The 15,442-nt window shown below is 32.6% G+C and overlaps 2 protein-coding genes across 3 annotated transcripts in view; one reads left to right on the forward strand and one right to left on the reverse strand.

Annotated features, from left to right (window-relative positions):
• Positions 1-12,526, forward strand: part of Calpc (calpain C) — a 31,460-nt gene extending 18,934 nt beyond the window's left edge. The window contains exons 4-16 of one of the 2 annotated variants that reach the window (XM_072893950.1): positions 338-620; positions 8,877-9,063; positions 9,135-9,209; positions 9,334-9,503; positions 9,880-10,052; positions 10,151-10,245; positions 10,325-10,557; positions 11,064-11,233; positions 11,347-11,405; positions 11,710-11,857; positions 11,952-12,068; positions 12,176-12,234; positions 12,329-12,526. In XM_072893950.1, coding sequence (XP_072750051.1) covers positions 338-620; positions 8,877-9,063; positions 9,135-9,209; positions 9,334-9,503; positions 9,880-10,052; positions 10,151-10,245; positions 10,325-10,557; positions 11,064-11,233; positions 11,347-11,405; positions 11,710-11,857; positions 11,952-12,068; positions 12,176-12,234; positions 12,329-12,355 — 1,796 coding nt within the window. In that variant the 3' untranslated portion in view covers positions 12,356-12,526. Of the gene's footprint in view, positions 1-337; positions 621-8,876; positions 9,064-9,134; positions 9,210-9,333; positions 9,504-9,879; positions 10,053-10,150; positions 10,246-10,324; positions 10,558-11,063; positions 11,234-11,346; positions 11,406-11,709; positions 11,858-11,951; positions 12,069-12,175 lie in introns of both variants that reach the window. The other variant, XM_072893943.1, reaches the window with a different exon arrangement.
• Positions 12,527-12,912: 386 nt separating this feature from the next.
• Positions 12,913-15,442, reverse strand: part of LOC140666623 (dipeptidase 1) — a 119,932-nt gene continuing 117,402 nt past the window's right edge. The window contains exon 9 of the mRNA XM_072893992.1: positions 12,913-15,241. Coding sequence (XP_072750093.1) covers positions 15,110-15,241 — 132 coding nt within the window. The 3' untranslated portion in view covers positions 12,913-15,109. The remainder of the gene's footprint in view (positions 15,242-15,442) is intronic.

Raw genomic sequence — 15,442 nt, forward strand, 5'->3', positions numbered from 1 at the left:
TTAATATTTTGAATCTTTTTTATACATTTATATAATATTTAGAGAGAAAGAGAGAAAAAGAGAGGAGAAAGGATTTTATAATCACTTATGTGATTTTTACATTTTTATTATAAGACACATTGAGCTTCTAATAAAATTATTAAATAAATAAAATAAAGAAGAAATAGTAAAAAAAATTGCGTAAACGTATACGCAATAAATAGTATGAATCACTTTTCTCTCTTTATTTTTCTCTCTACTTAAAAATTTCTTAAAACAAAGTTTTTTTTTCATAGAACATATATGTAGATTTTACAAAATAAAACCTTTTATTAGAATATCATTTCTTTGTTAACAGGTGATAAATGGCTGGTATCGTGTTTGGGCGTACTTCACCTTAGCAAGGGTTTATTCTACAGGGTAGTACCAGCCGACCAAGGTTTCGGCATCGGTGGAGAACCATCAGGCTCGCCTACCGCAGAATATGCCGGGGTGTTTAGGTTTCGATTGTGGTGGTGTGGCGCGTGGGTGGAAGTTCTCGTCGACGATAGATTACCGGCGGTTCATGGAAGACTGGCCTTCGTGCAGAGTCGTCATAGTGATCAGTTCTGGCCGGCACTGTTGGAGAAAGCGTACGCCAAGTGAGTTTTCTTTGATCATTTTTTTACGTTCGAACTTCATGGACTGATAAATCCACAGAGAGATATAAACCAGAAAGATCGTATCTATAAGAGTAGAGCACTTTTATTGACCCAAATAACAATAAGAAACAAAAACAAATGAGATGAGTCGATGAATTGTGCTATTATGTATAGTACTAATTTCTCTCAATTTTTCAGAATGCTTTCCAAATTAATACAAAAATTATATCTTTTATTTGATAGTAATATTAATTTATATTCAAAAGATTTCTGCTAATATGTTTTTTATATGACAAGAAAATGCAGATTGCATTGACATACAAGTGGAATTTTCCAATTATCCAATTCTGACAAATTATGATGTTCGTTGATCCGTAATCTTCGATCTTACTTCGCGTAAGATCATAAACATGAAAAGACGAGATACATGCATTATGTTGCGCCGGGGAAATTTTTCGAGCCACTTTGAGAATGGCGAATTGCCGTGGGCGGCGTAGGCGTTCACCAGGTGGCCGTTCAAGGTGAATTCGCGCGCGAGGATCGACCTCGGTGCGTTCGATCGATGAACCTTGATTGCCATCACCGCGGATATAGTATACGTGAGATTGCGAGAGCGGATGAACCAACAAGCTGGCACCAGCTACTCCGAGATGTTCTAAATTTGGCAAAACTTTAAGCGTGTTGGATTGACAAAAGAACCATTAAACTGATAAAACAAGGTTCTTGAGAAAAAAGATTTATTAATGCATCTATAAAATGATCAGTACCTTTTATTAATTGTACAGAATTATGTAAATAATTAAATGAAAAAAAAAATGATTTGCTGAAGAAATATAACTGACAGTGTGAGAGAATTTTTGCGCCGCCCCTCGTTGTTATAATTTTGCTGGAAATGATCTGGCACAGCTGTTGAGAAACAATATTTAACGCGTCCCGAACTCATAATAATGCAGAACACATCACAAGGACGAACGGTATACGCTTCGCTCGTCGTGCAAGTTGAAAAGCGAGGCGAAGAGCAGAAAGTCGAGCGTCCGTCGAGCAAGCGACGGACAGGGACTTCATCCCGCGACTTCATCTCGCGAGGCCGAGTAATCGAGGTGTACGATCTCTCGCCACGAGATGGAAGATGAGTTTACGCGGACGGACGAACGACGATGACCGGTTCTGCCGGAGGTCCTTGCTCCTCTTCTTAATCTTCCTCTGATGACCCCCTACTCTTTACCGTCTCCTTTCCCTCGTTATCCCCGTCTTGCATGTATCCTTCGTTTCTCTTTCTTTTCTTCTGTCTCTTCTTTCTTTTCTCTTTCTCTCTTTCTTCCTCTCTGTCTTTCTCAATTTCTTGCACCATCACGAGTATGAACCCCACTTGGACGTTGCTCTCGAAACTGCTTGCAAAGTGGTGACGTTGAAAAGAAAGATAATTTTGTCTGTCGCTGGATATAAGAGAACCGAGAAAATAAATAACGATTGAGATACGATCACCTAGCGATTCTTGCATATGATTATGTCGTATTTTACGAAAATTTCTAGACTCCTTCATTATACTTATCTTCAGTTGTATATTATCCTCAGATAATAACACTTACTTCGATGAAATAAAGGATGATAATTTTCTCAGCACACGCGTACACACATGGAAAGAAATTATTTTGTAAGAGTATGATATTATCTTGCATAAACAACATTTCTGTGCATTAGTATATAATATCACAAAATATAGAAATATTATTGTTTACCCTATGATTTTTATTTATCCAAAAAATTTTAAATAAGCAATGTAAAATATTTGCTATATATAATATTATAAACAATTATAAACAATTATCACATTTTTGTTGAATCAATCTTTATAAAATTCTGTATCGCATACGCGAATTAAATGTTTAAATAACATTTTTAAAATTATATTCGAGATTTTACTTGTAATATTTACAAGTTACAAACCAAACATTTATATATAAATATGTCGCTGTTGAAAATCAATTATTGAATATTATTATTATTAAATGTAATTATTAAATAAAAAAAGTATTAACAAATCTTTATGAGTATAATTTAACGCAAGTTTTACACTCTATTTAAATATAAACGAGCTTTATGAATATGTGTTTCGGTTACGCTCGAGGAAGATCATGTATGTAAGTACCTGAAATAAAAATAGATTTCGTTGCTTTCTATAAAGAGCACGCTAAGGATATAATATTTATCTAAATAACATTGATCCGCATAGATCTCAGCGTCTAATAAAATATAATAATAAAACCATACTAGCAAACATGCTATGCTTCTGGTCAACAACCGTGAACGCACTTTGCTATAATTTCATCATCAAACGCGCCACTTTTGCGTCATAATACTGCATACACGTGCGTAACGAAAGATTGACGTAGCTGCGCTTGGTTTTCTTGGAGAAAGCAGAACACAAGACAATGACGGGTTTCAAGCGGAAAAAATTATGTTATCTTTTCAAAAAGATATATTCAAAAGATATGCATGCAGGCATGCATTAACTATGTAAACTTTCTTACATAGAAATTATTTTTATAAATATATTATTATATATGCATTATTTTATATCAAATTTAAATTAGGAGAATCTAAAAGTTTATTACTTTATCTTCTTACATAATAGTGTAAATTTTTTATTAATAACTAGTATATTTATAAGATAACAATATGAATTTTTCATATATTTTTACGTTATATTGGCATATCTACGATGTATAATTCATATCTGAATTTGTGAATTGTACACAACATAAATAAAGCTGTTGATATTTATTTTATTTTTATATCGTTACGCTAGCTACGAAGATGCATCGAGGTCGCGATTCATTAATAATTGATTGCACGCTGCAGATTCCCGGCAACTTCCGCCCGTCAATATTGGAATGTACAGCTGTTAATTAATGATGTAACTCTGATCTAAAGCAACTTGAAAAGTTGCTGAAATAATTTTATATGCGGTAATATGATTTCCTATTACGATCGTAATTACGATTACGATGATGATTGCACGGTGATGGAGTATTACGAGTGATCCTGCACACGTGTTGTAATATCTACTCGCAGGAAAGTTATGCACGCGTGATAAGTTTAGCGCGATAATATTATCGTGCAGTGTGTGTGAGCGTCAGGAAATACCGCATCACGTGTATGCCTGGTAGTTTTTACGATGAAAAATTATACGACATAATACTAGTGATTACAGTATGAAATAATCGTTGCATGCGTTGTGCAGGCGATTACTTGAATAATACAGTCATAGTGTAATTCTCGCTTGGGGTGTCTCGCAACTACGTGTTAAATCATCGGAATTGAGGGTACTAATTGCTAAACACGCCCGTCGACGACGTAAGCTTTTGTACTCTTGCAAACTGCATTAGAATTTTACTCAACTATTCACGCAGCGTTGCAAAATAGATCAGCATATAAACTATTAAAACATAAAATAAATGTAGTTTTTTTTTCAGGCTACATGTATAGTCATATTCTTCTCATTAAGCAAGCAAAAAACTTTCTATAAAAACATATTCCTAAAATGTTTCGTTAAAAAATTAATAATGCACAAGACAGTTCATGATGCAAAAGAATTCAGAATCGCATTACTTCAGATGTAGACATTTTGAATGTCTTCTTTGAATTTTTTTCTTTTTTTAATTTCTTTACATTTTTTTTACGTTAATATCTAAATTATTCTTTTAATTTCAACTGGACATTAACTTTTTAGGATCCTTTTTATTCCCCAATAAAGTCATATCGTGGTCATGAGACAATAAATATCTCAATAAGAGCCATTTTTTAACGTTATCGGTTGAAAGATCATAGAAGATAAGAGGAAGGAAAAAGAGAAAGAAATTTCTTTCGCCGACCTTTTCTCTGTCGCGACCTCGCGTTTTAAAATCCGACTGATCCGGAAAGATCGGCTTTATTAAATCAGTAGCGGCATCAAAAATCGTTTAGAAAGCTTCTTCGCATGCCAATATATACACAAAGTATGCGCAACATGCCTTCTAGTCGATTTCCATTAGAAAACTGCCTGGCGCTTCTTGGATCTTGCTCATGTCTCTTTGTTCATATATTTTATTCGTTAGAAAGTGTTGTCATGTTAGAAAATGCTATAAATTACACGAAATTACATGTTTATGAAACAGAAAATTGTTGTTTATCGAAGTTATCGTGGACATTTATTTTTTTATATGATTTTATTTTTGTAAAAATTTGTTAAAAAAAATTCAATACACGCATTAAACTCTATTAATATATTTAATATACACATAATAACAACAAATTTCCGATGGTTCTCGATAGATGCTTCGTTGGCTCTTTAACTTGAAGAGACACTCGACCTGAAAAGAAATCAGACAACGCCGAGATATTTGGCCGTACATATTGGACATGCGTGACTTGCGTACGCGCGATACAGGCAAGCACAGGCTCCAATACTTTCACTCGGCAAGTAGTCGGTATCGCCGGTTGCCAGCAATGGATCGGAGGTCAGTGCACCGGTGACCAGTCCACGCAGTCGTATCCGCACGAGTGCGAAACGACCGCGAAAACACACGCCGATAATCCCGAAGGTGGATGCTCGCTGGCACGGACAACTATTACGATCCATTTAGCCCGTTCGAAACTCGGTATCATTAAGACCTGTTCGCTGTTCGCATGTTCGTACATTAAAATCACAAGTCATGCACGCTAGATTTACTGAGAGAGTCGAGTCACTTCTCGATCGCCGCTTTCTACGCGACGGATATACGCCGGTACTTATGTAAGAGAAAATAGACCAAGATTGGTCCGGTCGGCCAATAGCGTGCGTACTCGAGAGGCTGTCGATCGAGAAATAAAACCCGTAATCGCGGGTAAAAAACGCTGTTCGATGCCGCGAAACGCGTAATACGACTTGTCCGATTAGCGATATTCATCTCGGTCAGAGATATACACGATTGTAACCGGTTGGCCAACATTTCGCTGTTACTTTTTTATCGTGCTTCCTGTTTTTAATTATTATACCATTTCCCATTTAAACACTATGTGTCAAATGGTCTTTGACATTTTGCACCGCACTATTTTTTTACATACAAGTGTAATTACTATATATTGGTACCTTTCTCTCAATCATTTTATATACAATAATGTATTATAAAATGTAATAGTATAAATCATAAGAACTTTAAAATTTTTCAGAAAGAAAAAAAAGCAAACTATTTATCAAAGATATAGAATATTATATTTTTATTGTTATATATAATGTATATATAATGAATAAACCGTTCATAAGAGAGGATAGATTATCTAAACTTTAATTTATGTGAGTGAAAAATTATCAATTTCATACATCTAGTCACGCAATAATCTGGAGGATGTTACTGCGAGTAACATATAACGAGTACGTAGTAAGAACGTTCGTAGAAAACGATCGACGATGATGACGTAGTGATTGGTAATTGAGTGAAATAACGTGACAATGACGTTGCATACACGCGTGCGACTGCATCGCTCCGTTAGACAAACGCGGAACGGAAGTGCATCAACAGGCAAGCGTGCTGCTAACCGTTGAGTAACAAAGTGACAGCAGTAGAGTTACATAGCGACCGCGGTGTAGAGCCTTCAGTCGAAGGTACGATGACCTCTCCTGCGGAAGTTGTTCATATCTAGTTCTTGTTGATTCTCTACATTTGCCAAAGGTGAACACGTTGGCCGGCTTGTTGAACATCAATTAGCGGCACTTGCGATGATACGCTTCAGATTCGTATCAGACGAAACTCAAAGTGTCGGACGGCATAGCATTACTTTCAGTTAGATTCTCAATCTTCAGTGATTCTCAATCGATGATTCTCGGATCATTTTGCGAAATTTTTAATCTAAATTATAGATTGGAATTAATTTAATTGTGATGTTATTAATCATTAATTCAGACAGATTATGAAAATTTTCTATATATATCTTCAATTTCTTGGAGAATTGAGAGATTTTTTAATTAAAATTTTTTGTTCTCTTTGATTTCTTAATATATTCAGTTATTAAAAATATATTGCATAAAAATATAGTATGTGTAATTAATATTATATGTAATTATATCTTTATTCTGTTCCCTTACGTAGCAATTATACTCTATCTTGTATATGTATCACATATGTTTATTTTTATCATATTTCTATGAAAAATTAACGATTAATTATCATAATATAACTTCCATTAATTATTTAAGAATATTTTTTAAATCATTGATATACAATTAATCATTTGGATAACAAACTTTATAGACTGATTTTAGTTTTATTAAAAGTAAAAAAAACGAGTTAACTGTAATACCGATCCACTTGTACGATCAGACTTTTTCTTCCCTGGGTGTTACGTACATTTTCCTTGGGAAAATATTCACAATACAGTAACACGCCGCGATCGCGCGTGTGAATGGTTACGGTTTCAGATTGACTCGAATTGCGCGCAAACCGCACGTGTGTTAATAAAGCAGAGGCGTCGACGATGTCTAGGAGGAAGCGCGAGCTGCGCGAACCCCGTTATCTTCGGAATGCTAATTCTTGCAGGAACGGCACATGCAAGGAAGATAACATCGTCTCTGCTCCTTTGATTATATGCAGAGATTCGACTGCTCCGTCGAGGATCTGACCTTTTTCTTGCTTCTCTTTATCTTTCTACCCTTTTCTTTATTTATGTGTTTTTTTGTAAGATAAGAAATGAGCGCGCATAAAATATCCAATTAGACGGATTTTATATTGAAAGTTTCATTATCGTTACAAGAGATCATTGCGATAACAGTGACTGTAAAAAGTAAATAAAGTTATATTTTTTCGTCAGGCTTTTTCTTTGTGAAAGATTGGCTCGAGTACATTATGTTTTAGTTTGCAAATATATTCATCATGTATGAGATATATGTTATATATATAAAATATTTATTTAGATGTATATATATTTATACAAGATTTTTTTTCAACTATTCACCGGAAGAAAAAAATATGCTTTTTTTAGTCTTTTTTAATAAATAACTAATATCAAGGCTCTCTGTGGAAATTAAATTAATAACAATGGTGGCAGTAGAGAGCAAAGTATATATCATATAAATGGAAATAAAAAAAAATAATAAATTTTTCTGTACTATCATCTTTATTTCCATTTATACGATATATACTTTGCTCTCTACTGCCATCATTGTTATTAATTCTTTTTTTAATGTTTTATGAAAATTGTAAATAGTAGATTAAATTCAACTACATATATATGTGAAATGAAAATAATATCTAACAGTGTCTGTCAAGATATATTTTAAGTTTGTTATAAATATGAAAATAAGAACCAATAAATTCTATTAAACATTGTTTTTCATTGAATCTGTACATGTGGTCATTACATATTTCTTTAATATAAATATCTTTAATTGCAATACTATCATATTTAATCATTAATCGATTAAATTATGTTAAATATTTTCTGGAAATATTCATGATAATAAGAGAAATTATGTCAGTAAATTTCTTAGATAAGATTTTTAATCAACAGTCGTTTCAAATATTTCTAGTTTAAAATCGGTGAATGCAATTACTATATTTAGATAGTGATTTACCAAAGATTGATTTGATGAAAGCGGTGCCTGTAAGGTAGTCTATATAGTCTAGCCTAAGTCTGTAATAGCGCGTAGTGTACGTTGTCAGCATCAGGAGGTCATGGATGATAAAAAATCCTATCCATCCGCTTTCCCTCATCTAGCGATTAAGAAAGTCCACATCGTGTTTTCTCCATAGTACTAAGTAGTGTGAGAAAATACCGATCGATCTTAATGTCACGATACATTCATGGCTGATAAACGATGGCAATTTCATTTTTATGATTAATGTACATCATTTATTACTAGAAATTGACAAATAAATATTTTTCTGTAATTTATTTATATATCCAATCATTTATAACCCTTACGTCTTAGGTGGTCTGACAATAAATAACACTGAAAAGGAAAGATTAAGTATGGAGTGTTATAACTCTTGATATTGTGTTATTTGTTGAAACATTCTCGTTAATTATAGATATTTTATAAATATTTAATTTCAAGAAATATTTAGATTATTATTCAAAAAAGTTTGTTTAGAGATTATTTAATATTCCTTAGTTTACTGAATATGTAAATACTAATGTAAAGTTATGATTACTTACAATGTGATTACTAATGTTGCGAGATATAAATTGTTGTTATATTTTAATTTATGAAATAATTCTGATGTCATTAATTATTTTTAGACTTCACGGTTCTTACGAAGCGCTCAAGTATGGCACACTATTGGATGGTTTGTCCGATCTTACGGGTGGTATTACGGAGAGCATCGCGATTCGTCAGGATCCCACAGCCTGCGGACGAGCATTATCGAAACTTCTGGACATGACGTCTCTCATCACATGTACAGTAAATAATAATCAACAACAACAGGTAGAAGGCGTTTCAAATATGGAGCACAGGTTCTTCTCAACACTTTGCTCACGCGCGTACTTTTATCGTAGATACGTGCCAGCACGGAGAAGCTCGCTAATGGCATACAAATGGGAATCAATTACAGATTATACGCTATTGAGAGGGTTAGTATATTGACAACAGTCGTATTCTTCAACATAAATCAACATAAATTATGGAAACTATAAAAGTGACAGTAAAGGATATATATTTGCGAGAACGTTATGTATTGATCCTGATGCTGTATAGGTAGAAACATTCGGAGGGGAAGCAGTGCAATTAGTAAAATTGAGAAATCCTCTTGGACCTGGTGGAGAATATGTTGGTGCCTGGGCGAGAGGTGGTCTGGAATGGGACGAAGTACCTGTAATGGAAAGAGAACGATTAGCTGTAAGAAATATGGCTGAAGGAGAATTTTGGTAAATAAAAATTATAATTCATAAGTTGTAATACATATATATCGCAAATGATATAATATCAGAGGATTGATTAGAGACAGAGAGAGTGAGAGTGAGAGTGAGAGTGAGAGAAAGAGAGAAAGAGAGAATGTTGCAAAATATAAAGAATATATATATATATATATATATATACATTTATATTTTAATTTTGCAGATTTTCTTAAATTAAGATATATGAAAAAATTTAGTATTAGATACATACATAGTATTTTTAGTATAGGTACCATCTTAAGTAGATTCTTGAAGTGTTTAAATTAAATATTTATTTTATGTATAGACTCTGATAAGGTCTATTGCTAAAAAGCACACATCAACTATATATTGTTACGATTTTCAGGATATCATATTCTGATTTTGTTAAGACATTCACTCATCTGGAAGTAGTGCATTTAGATGCCGAAACTTCGAGAGACGAGCCATCGTTACATAGTAAGCACACTTGGCAAATGAAATTGTATCAGGGAAGTTGGAGAAGAGGCGTCACTGCAGGAGGATGTCGAAATAATCAAGGTTTGATCAATTATTATTCTTTTTATGTTAAATTAAATACAAGTTGTGTATCTAATATGCATGGGTAAAATATGTATATAATAATATTTTATTCATAGAAACCTTCCATATAAATCCACAATTGCATCTTATTCTAAGCGAGATGGAAGAAGTGATCGTTTCATTGAATCAGCATTCTATCATGGAGCCAAAAGTAAGAAGTCTACTTATTAAAATCGTGCAGTTAACGTGTCTCTTATCAGATGAACTCATCAAACTTTCGCCGTTTTAAGGTGATCGGCTTCACAGCGTACACGCTGCCGAAGAACAGCACCGAATCGATAAACAAACAGTTTTTTAAGAAGAACAAGTCCTTAGTTAATTCCCAGTACACGAATAGTCGGCAGGTGAGCCACAGGTGTCAGCTCGAGCAGGGTGGTTACTTGTTGGTACCTACGACCTTCGAGCCAACTCAAGAAACGAGTTTTACGTTACGAGTCTACAGTAGTAAGCCTCTAAAACTCAAGTAGGTACATGTGCATTTACCGATGTCATACATGAGCGCACAAAGGATCGTATGGTCGCGTCGTGCCGGTGCATTTAATGTACAGCATACATTAACTCATGCAAGCTTATATTACATGATTGTCGTTCACCTTCAATTATGGTTTTAACATCTTCTTTCGACCATATTTCAAAGAACGCATTAAGTCGTCTCTCCAAAGCATATGCTTTTTTTATGAAACATAATAAATCGAAAATTTTATTGGCGAAATAATTCGCTATTTGATTGTGTTTTTGATTAGTTTTTCTCTTTTCCTTTTTTTTTCTTTAAAATTTTTATAATTACATATTATATATAGTTTTAAAATTTCACGTTTAATTATCAAGTTTAAGTAAATTTTATGATTAGAAATAAAGTGTAAAATTTTATGTTTTTTAATTATCAAGTTTAAATAAGTTTTATTAAAATTAAAGAATGATTGATAAAATTTTGTTTTATATTCATATATAATTTTTTCGATGTTTTAGATTATTAGATACGCCTCCGTCCTTAATGAAGTCGGCAATCGTTAAAGCGCCTCCACTTGAAGGCAAAGGTTTTTCTCAATACGAAGCCGTATTTTTACAGCTTGCTGACGAACACAAAACGGTAAACGCCTTCGAATTGCAGGAGCTTCTAGAAGCTTGTTTACCAAATGGTACACAATTCATCGTTTTTCTATTTTAAAATATAAAAAAACTTGTCAAGAAAAATATACTAAAAGATGTACAATTTCAATTTAGATATAAGCATTTCCTCTTCAATTTTCAGATTACATTAAAAGTTGTGCCTGTATGGAAGTTTGTCGACAAGTAGTGCTCACGATGGATGTATCCTTTTGATAAAAATTTAATTTCTTAAAATGTATTTTCAATTGATTTCAAACTTTTCTCTCAATACTATTGTATATCAAAAGTAAATGTGTGATTTTTTTATCTGTAAGTTTGCATTTAATAAATATTTGACATCGTTAAAAGACGTAATTAGTATATGATTAAATAAAATAAGTCTACAGGATAAGTATATTTTATCAAAATTTTAGATAAAAATTTTTTCTATTGATTCACATATTTAAATAGTAAGATATGTAATAAGCAATATTTTTTCCTTACATTTTCTATCGTCGGTAAACAGAGTTCTGGAAGTGGCCGACTAAAGTTCAACGACTTTAAAGATCTTATGTGCAGTTTAAAGTATTGGCAAGCTGCTTTTAAGAATCACACGAAGGAAAAGACGGGTATACTTAAGGCGGAGAGATTGCGAGATGCGCTGTTGGAAGTTGGTACGTAAGAGAAAATGTAATATATAGTATTGCGTATGAAGAGAAAACATTCTATTTTATTCGCTCGTGTACAACGAAGACTTCTCTATCTTAGGTTTCCAATTAAATACGGATGTACTATCCATCTTGATTCTTCGATATATGAGGAAAGACGGAACTCTTCGATTCGGCGACTTCGTTTCGGCGATATTACATTTGAGCGACGCATTTGGTACGTTGGATTATTAAAAGCTTTCAGTCGTATGTAAGCTATTTCATTCGCATATATATGTTCTTAGATAATTCATATTAATGAAAATTATTTTTACATTTACTTAGGAATTTTCGAGAGCAAGGATCCTTTACAAAATGGAACGATAAAATTAAGTTTGTCAGAGGTACATATAAATTTTATGAAGAATATCTCTGCTGTTTTTTCTATGCTTATATGTGTTATATATGTACAAATTAAAATGGTTAAATTGCTTACAGTGGCTGAGATCGTCTCTGATGTGTTGAAGTATTAGTCAGCGTAGATCATGTGTACCTTGAATCGTCTGTAAATAACATCTTCTTCATTTTGATATTAGATATAAGTTTTAGCCATATTAACATTAGTGATTGTGCCTATCGAATATTTTATACTTTGTATATATAATATATATAAAATAATATCATTGTTTTTTACAATATCGCGTTGATCATTATTCCATTATGTGATTATTATATGTTATTAAGGAGATATGTATGATACGTCGTTTTTTTTTTGTAAGAGAATATCGCAATTGGCCAATAAAATTAAGTTTATTTTACATAGTTTCTGCATATCTTCCATTTAATGCACATACACTTATTAAACTATAACTTATTAAATAAACTATGCTTTTTCTGATATAGAGATAAATATAAATATAATATAAAATCTTTTCTTTAATAAAATAAAAATATTACATGCAAGAGCTGTCTAGAATTGGAGATTGCCAATATTATCGAAAACAAATCTTTTAAATTTAGGTTTATCTTGTTAAATGTTTTACCCTATACGTGTATCGGAATGAAAGAAATATATCAAATACTTACAATAGAAACATTTATTCATATAGAATTCATTCGAGAGATACAACGGAACTTTTGATATCCTAGAATTTATCGCCTACCTCCAACGGCGGAGTGAGGTATAATCCGCGCAAGTAGATTAATTCCTGGTATCGAATCTCCCACTCGATTCCTCACACACGATTCCAATCGAGGGTTCGTCCTGCGCGAATTATATAATAAGTGCACACGAGACACAGATAGGTGGACGGCGATATGTGAAGATTACCAGGAACAAATTGACGAAAAAAATGATTTTGTTCGTAATTCACCAATCGTTTCAGGCAATCTCAAACGTCCCGTCAAAGACTTTAGATGATGCTTTGATCAAGAAGTCTACCGAGCGGCGCTTCAACGGTAGATCGCAACAATCGATATAATCCGACGAAAAACACGTACGTTTATATCAATTATATACTCGTCGACACCTGTCACTGCGAGCAATATATATGTCGGATTCTATGCGACTCTTAATGAATATCACACCGAGCATTATCATACGAAGCGAAATTTGTGCAAAACTAGAATGTCTCGCTGTACAAAATACAAGTTGTTGTAACATCTCATGACTTTATCGTGATATGTGCAAGTTTGAGTTTAATACTAGCAGATACGGAAATAAATAATTCATTTATCGGCGATTTTAATCATTTAAAAGTATTAAAAGTATTGTATTTTTGAAAAATATCTTTATGATTTTTAGAGAATTTTTGAAACGATAATGTTGATGTTTTAAATTACATTCATTAATTTTATAATAAATTTTATTTTAAAAATAACAAAACAATTGCAAGAAAAGGTGAATATTCAAATGTTAGGCAGCAACTTTTATTAATCTCAAATTGTGGAGTCATTTAAAAAATAAAAGTAATTAAAAAATTTTATAAAAAGCAATTTTATAAATATGAAAAAATATGTGATAATATATTTTAAATTATAAAGATATTACAGTTAGAGTTTTTATGTAAAAATATAAATAAAAGTTTTTAAATAATATATAATTGTTTGAACAGAAATAGATTTTAAAATGGCATTACAATAAATAGAAAATATCTATATATTATTTATGTAAAAATATAAATATAAATAAAATTTTGAAAATAATATCATGTGATTTGTTAAACAGAAACAGATTTTGGGATTGAAGTAAATAAAAAATCCCTGCATATGTAAAAAAGATCTCGGGGAATATTAATTCTTATCTGCTCGTAGTAATACGACGTCGACTCCTTTTTCTATAAACTCTTTCTTTAGAAGCATCTTATAAAGTACGTGTTTTTGTTGGTGCATTGAGGGGAAGGAAGACGTTGAAAGGTATACAGCCGGAGTTCATAGTTTCACACACATATTACGATCGTTTCCAAGAGAGGAAGACATCAAAGTTCAGAAAGTTCAATCGCGATGACGCTTTCTCTTAACGCAAATATTGGATGGCGTTCCGCATATCGCTCAGATATTTACATGATCGTGAAGATGTTTATAGCAGAATAGGAAAGATCTTAAAGTAAAATAATCAGCATGTTAACGATTTATTGGTATTGATACTGATACTGAATCATAGAAAAGACTGTCTGTGTATTATGGATAGTTTACGACGACGAGCAGATTATGTCACAACTAATGATCTAATTTACGACTTTTATAGCTGTATCGATTAATAAAAGAAGCATGATTTAAAATTAATATCGCATTGAGAATTATAACCAGTGAAATAATAATTACTATTGAATTATTAATTTTAATTTTAATTAATTTAATTTTTATAGACACAAAAGGCTACAAAAATTTATACTAAGCCCTTGCTAATAATTAAAATTATTTACTGACAGTGCAATCTCTTTGACTACATCTATTATATCGTCCCCGTATGGGAACGCGGTATTTCCTTTAAATAAAACATAATCGATACACGTTGCTCGTCGCCTTCGTAAGACAGGTATCGAGGTAGGTTTATTTTGAGCTTTTGCAAATGTCGACGATGTTTAATTGAGCATCCGCACACGAGGTTCGAAGAACTTTTGCGAGCATACAGGTCGCAGTGTAATCGAGATAATTGAATTTTCGCTTTGAGCCGGCGCTATCGTATTCAGACTTGTGGTCGGACTTGACCGTGCCAATTTACGCGGAACGGCCGTACACACATAAGATTAATTTGTATGTCGTCGAGTAATCAATCGATCAGACTTCCATGACCCGTTGCACGGAATTAATATCTAGAGCGCAATTGCCGATCGCATCCGGCGAATCTGAAAGATACTCCTCGGATGGCGTAACTCCAGCTGTCCTCATGTCATCCCTCACACGTTCGACCTGGGACAATAGTATTGATATTAATTATCGTAATATTTATATTTATATTATATAATATTAATATAAAATATTAGTAATGTAGTATAATATTATATAAAACTATTGTTATTTACATAATTAGATTATTACAGAATTTTATTGAGCAAAATATTGTTTTGTTTTTTATTGTTAAAAATTATTACAGAATAGTGAGAGAGAAAT

This window comes from Anoplolepis gracilipes, chromosome 1 (assembly GCF_047496725.1).
Source record: "Anoplolepis gracilipes chromosome 1, ASM4749672v1, whole genome shotgun sequence".
Lineage (NCBI taxonomy): Eukaryota > Metazoa > Arthropoda > Insecta > Hymenoptera > Formicidae > Anoplolepis > Anoplolepis gracilipes.